A 6,466-nucleotide genomic window follows, 5' to 3' on the forward strand; every position below is an offset into this window, starting at 1 on the left:
ATCTACCTATCTTTTTAAAGAATAATTGAAATCGTTAGTTTCACTAATAATACCCTAACTTAATATATGTTTTGTGTAGAATGCTAACAATGATAGGTTCCTAGAATCAAGATGTACAAGTATTCTTAAAATCTAATATATGATTTTAGGAGGTGATACCTTTTCCTCTCACTAATGAGCCATATCATTGTGGCTAGACAATCATGTTTGATGAACATAGCTTACCAAACAACAAACTTAAAATTGGAATTGATGCATGGACATATTGGGGTAATGTCACTGCCAAAGACAATATAGATGGGTTAATCAAATTAATCTTAACTTTTTGGCTGCTCTATTACACAAAAGTGGTATATTTCTGTACACAAGCTATGAAGCTAATAATACAAAATTTTGTATGGTGTAATCAATTATCCTAGGTATATAGAAGATCTCTTAATGCTTAACAACAAATGTATTATATGTAATCGACCTCTCAAATTAATTGTTTTCATACATTGTAAAAAAATTGTACTATAAAACATTTTGCACAACTTTCCAGTTCAAAGTAAGTTCCATTCATTCATATTCAATTATTTTCACATTTTAAATTCAATTTAACTATATAAAGATAATTTTCATTTCTTATGACCTCTCAACCCTCTAAATCACCCAAAACATACCAAAACATATTTGACTATCAACGTAACCTTAACACCTCGTTTGGGTGCAAGCATTAGTATAATAAATAAGAAATGGATCAAGTCTTGCTTTAGATTTCATACTATATAGCTATGGAAAACCTCCAAACACACCACAAAATTTTCTTTGTTCTACATGATTTATAAAACATTTTCATTTTTTCTAAAGAAAACATATTTAAATTAAAAATAAAATGCATTAAATGCTTATGGGTGAACATTCTCTCGTCTATTCCTACATATGAGCAGGCATTTCCTGTTGATGGGCGCGCACTCCAAGAAAACAAACTAACTGCATTTCACGAGAACATGAACGGGATTTCAAACTACTGAGCTCTTCACGAGAACATGAATGGGATTTCAAGATTGCTGATACAGGTGAGTCAGGTTAATTGCTATATTTGTTCAAGATTAAAAAGGATGTTTTTCTTGCTTTTCTGCTTTTCTTGCTTTTCTCATTTCTTGATTTGTTGAAATAAGTTTCAGAAATTGTTGAAATAAGTTTCAGAAATTGTTGATTTGTTTGTGAAAATTATGTCCTTGCTAGATTTTTAGTTGCCTGTTGTATGATTTTACATATAAAGTTTATCTTACTGATATAGAATCTTTTGATCTATACTAGTTTTTGTGTTAATTTGCATTTGTGATACGGAACCTGACCTTCGTTTTCTCACATCCTTCCTCTGAGTAACATGAACAATTCCCTCTTCATATTTATATCAAAATACCTTTAGTGAGACAATTTCCTCCTTATCTTTGTGTGTGAATTATGGTTATTTCGATCGCTTACAAGAAAATAAAAAAGTTCCAAGAAGCAAAACTTAGGGTTCTCTAGATTGAATGTTTTGGTCGTCTTCCCCTAAAATTATTTTCATCAAATCCACATTGTCTTTGAATCCTGTATACAAACCGTGCATCTCAGCTGTTTGTTTGAGACGATCTACTGTAAATTTAACCCGTAATAGAGTCTCTCCACTTTTCTCCAAGAATAACTCTGTTCGCTTTTTTTCTTGGAAAAGTGCAATTCTACCATGGAAACAAGGCCAGACAGGAAGGATATATTTGCAAGAAGACCTAAAATGAATTCATAGTTTTTTGTGTTGATCGAACTTATTATAATTATTTGAATTTGTTTCTTAATATATAAATATAAAATGACGGGAAAATAAACGTAAAGATCCACAATCGGCAACTCGTATATCGTTTCATCCTGCGAATCGTATATTATTTTACAGTTCTGACAGTGTATACTGAAAATCCTATATGTCAGATTTTTCACCAACTTCTAACCCTATGAAATAATTTGGGCAGGTCGTAACTTCTGTCCGAATTGTATCATCTTTTTCACTCGTTCATAATATTTTAGCCTCAGGAGCCTGCCAAGGTGCACCATACAAGAAACCCCAAAAGAGGTGCATTTAGGGTTATTACAAGAAATCCTACAGGACAACGCGGTGAGGAACAGATTTAGGCAGCTCAGAAAACATCGGCCCAATGGATTCCATGCAGGTAAAACAAATATGAACATTTCTTTTTAAATTTAGGGGGCACACATGAAAGTATTAACACTTTTTTGGGGTGAAATTTGCAGGCGAAATCTGACGGACAACAGCGCCCTTTTGGTACGTTTTGCTATGCGATGGCTGGCATTTTCATTCCATGCACAGCCCTTTGGGTATGTCTTGGATTTCATGCCATGAATGCTAATGGTCTTTTTCTCAGTGTATTTGGAGTGGATGCTATTGTTGCATCTTTTATCGTCGCAGTATTACTCGTGATAACTAGGGCTCGGGGAACGGATCGTACAATTTTCCTCACCTTTTTGAATTCAACGATACTTTTCTTGTCAGGTTTCCTTGCAGCTTTTTACACACTACAGCAGTTAGTTTAGCATGCATGGCTTTTATTTGGTTTGAAATATGGTCTCGCTGACTTGGAGGCCTGTAGAGTACTCAGAATTTGTCAAGACTCTATGAAAACAGCTTTTTCTGTGAACAGGATGAAAAACATTTTAACCCATTCTGTTTTACAGTAGATAATGGATTCCCTTTTTCAGTAGATATATAGGGCAAGGCAGAAATGGCCCGCCAGGCTGTAGCACTAATGGGTTTTGGTTGGTTTTTATCGTGTCAATGTGCTTAGCATCAGGACGAGGCCATATTTCTTTATGTTTATAATACATAATACCAAGCTTTCCCTGTTTTTATAATACAGGATAGACTTTGTTACTTGTAATCAGATATTTGAGTTCCAGTAAAATCAAATTTGATATTTCAATATTTGCTCTTAAATTTTAAGACAAGTGAATGAATGTATTATGGCTCTCTGAATCTGTACTTCATTACTTTTTGAAATTCAAGTCTTTTTAATTAACTATCTAGTCTTCCAGTTACTTTCATATATTATAACTTATGTATTAGTATATTAATCAGTGTATTGGTGCATTTTAAAAACTGGATAGTCATTTCCTTCCATGCACTAGAAGAAGAATTCAATTGATTTATGATGTAATTAATGTCATGTACTTCTGTTGATTTCTGGCAAAAATTTCTTCCTTTTACATTAGTGCGGGGTAATATCAAGCATGATGTGGAAGAGAGAATATTTAGAATTTCCTCTTTGTAAAGTAATTGAGCCAAGTGGCATTTGCTTATATTCCATTTTATTATTTTGACAAGAATGAATGTTAAATTGTTTGATATTCGTTTCTATCATAGATAATTAGATATTTGTAAATTTTGTTTGTTGTTTTAACTCTAAGAATAGTTTAGGTTTTTTTGAGCTTCCTTTTTTAATTTAAAGATAAAATTTATCACATTTTTTTGTTTTCTAAAAGATTAATATAAATATGTACATTCACATATTCTATATTATTTTTTCATTTATCTATTATACACATTATGGTCACTAATCATGCCATTCACACATTTTCTAGACTATTTGCATGATTATATGCTTAGGTGAGAATATAATTTAAGTTGAACACATCATGAGATTTTCTTATTAGCATTAGCCTTCACCTCCTACTCCACATTTTGATAACTTATTCCAATAAAGTCATCACTTTGAGGTTTTAAGAATGAAAGGTTTGAATTTGAATTGAAATTAATAGGAAATATTGCTTGATCAAGAATATATATTTAAAGGCACAAACAAAGCATATGGATTGAGTTATTTTTAGTTATAGAGGAAATTGAGAATGCTAGATTGAAGTTAATTTGCATTGTTTTGGGTGCAACATTCAGTGCTTGGCATGCCCATTTTAGTTAATTTCATAGTCTATGGAAGATTTATTACTAATAAGATTTATTGAAAGTTGGAGTTAATTTGCATTATTTTGGGTGCTTGGCAATGCCCACTTCAATTAATTTCAAAGTGTATGGAAGATTTAGTACTAGTAAGATTTATTGAAATTTCTCTATACATCTAAGATTCTGAAGAAAAATAGGTTACTAAGGTATAATATCAAAAGTTGTCACACTTAGTTTTATATGAGAAATGGAGTTTCTATATATGTATGGAACCTTTCTTTTATTGCATAAAGTGTCATTCACTATTTAACATAATTGATTTTTTTGAAGTGTATATTAATATTATTGGACTACACATTATAGTATTGACTTTGTATATTACTATTAATATTATATAATTATTGATATTATACATTATATTATTCTATTTATAGAAAATTATTAGTTATTGCCAACAAGGAGCATTACTATAGCATAATTTAGATGCAATTAATTTTGATTGATGTGCCAAAGAGAAATCAAAATTTTAAAACCTTTGTATGGTAATAATTATTGATGGTGAAAGTATGTTACTATAGCATAATTATTCATGTTTGTCCTTGTCTTTTTGAGTTCAGCAGTTTTTTGGTGGTCGAGTTTCCTTGCAGCTTCTTACACTTCGCTGATGTCATGCTTTTTATCAGTCTTGGTTTTGTTACTATAGTAAGCATGGCTTTTAAATTGGTTTTTTTTATTTTAACGTGCTGAGTCTCGCTGACTTGGAGGCCTGCAAGGTGCTCAGAGTTTGTCAAGACAATATGAAAATTGATTTTTCTGTAATCAGGATGTACAAATGAAAAAACTTTTTAACCCATTTTGTTTTTAACAGTAGATAATGAATTCTTATTTTCAGTAGATATAGTTAGAAGTTAGAAGTTATTGCCTTTTTTTTCCTTCTTTTTTCCATTTTTTCATTTTTTTCATTTTTTTTCATTTCTTTCCATATTTTTCTCTTATGAAAAACTATATATAATGACCAAAGAAATTGAAACTCTCATATGGATGTTGAAGTGATACCATCCAAATCTAGGATTTTCCTTGGAAGTCCTTCAATGAAAGTCACTGTTGAAACTAGTTTTCATGTAGGTAGAACTTTGAAATGAAGATCAACAAGAAAAATGTCTTCATCAATATTGACCATGCATAGTTCATAGCACCATTGAAAGGTTGGCTTCAGTACCAAAGACAAGGTTGTGGAGTGAAAGATCAATTGGAGTCTCCAATGTGTCCATAAAACTTGAGGTGGGTGGAGACTCGTCTCTAGGAAAGAGTGTGATGCAATATTCTCAAGATCCTTGTAGATGTCTTCAGGTTGTGTCTAAATGTGTAGCTCTAGAAAAGAGCATGTCAAGATTCATGGATCTCATAGACCAAGTTGCACACCATCCTCCACACGATATAGCATCAAAGAAGAGAACTCATGTCCATGAATGGTAAACATCTCATGCAAAATTCCTTTTGTGAAGCACAAAGGAAACTTATATGTTCCAGCTAGCAAGGTTAGCAAAACCAACAAACTGTGTTATTCAATGCTCATGCAGAAAAGCATACCTAAGTTCTCTATCTTTCCATGTGTTTTGGTTTTTCTACCTCTTTTCTCAAATAACATATTTAGTTTGATACTAATATGTGGTTTTTCATTATTTATGAATTCAACTAACTAATTTTACTAATTTTCCATAACAACATATAACATGATGAAAATTCATAATGCACATACCTATATGGCTTTTCAAATGAGTTACCCAATAATCATCTTAACTTCTAATGCAAGGATCAAATTCGAGAGTGTAACTCTTTTCTTCACGAAAACAAAATAAGCTTCAATATTTAATAATTCATTATCCTAGTATTTCATCTTCTTTGTGGCTCAAATTCAAATTTTATAACGCACAAACTTTCTCTATCCTCTTGCTCTGTTTCTAGAGGATTTTGTGATCTAATTTCTATGAGTTACATTGTTTATCAACAAAATTTAAGAAAATATTTCATTATTGCATCTATATTTACATGAACGTATTTTAAAATAATTTAAAATGGTTTCATATCATTAGGAAATTGAATGTCATGATTCTAATTCCTTCATTTGATTATTGTAAAAATTTGAACAAAGTAGAACATTCTTTTATCTTCTACAACAAAACTTGCTAGAATAGAGCCCACCTCTGAAATACGATCCAAGTCTGTTATGATCACTGATAACTTCTCCCAAAATTGTTTGTAATATGTCCAGATTCCAATGCTTTTCCCCTCTACGCTATTCTATCTCATGAGCTCACTCTTCTCTACTTACTACTCTATATTTCCATTCTCTATTCTTAGTTCTTATCTTTTCTATATTAAGCAAATTTCTCTCTTTTTCACAATGTCATTTTCTCTTATCTATTCTCTAATAATAAAACAAACTATTGCTCGTTTTAAGATCCTACCTCTGAAAATCAACGCTAAATTTGAAATGATCATCACCAATCTTTTACGACTGGTCGTAATACTCTT

The 6,466-nt window shown here is 31.3% G+C and overlaps 1 protein-coding gene across 1 annotated transcript; it reads left to right on the top strand.

The window, feature by feature from the left end:
- The first annotated feature begins 858 nt into the window (after positions 1-858).
- On the top strand, positions 859-2,957 carry LOC131029325 (uncharacterized). The gene is made up of 3 exons (XM_057959766.2): positions 859-1,058; positions 1,992-2,189; positions 2,272-2,957. Exons 2-3 carry the CDS (start codon positions 2,175-2,177, stop codon positions 2,569-2,571), a joined length of 315 nt encoding a protein of 104 aa, XP_057815749.2. The 5' UTR covers positions 859-1,058; positions 1,992-2,174; the 3' UTR covers positions 2,572-2,957.
- Positions 2,958-6,466: the final 3,509 nt, after the last annotated feature.

This window comes from Cryptomeria japonica, chromosome 10 (genome assembly GCF_030272615.1).
Source record: "Cryptomeria japonica chromosome 10, Sugi_1.0, whole genome shotgun sequence".
Taxonomy (NCBI): domain Eukaryota; kingdom Viridiplantae; phylum Streptophyta; class Pinopsida; order Cupressales; family Cupressaceae; genus Cryptomeria; species Cryptomeria japonica.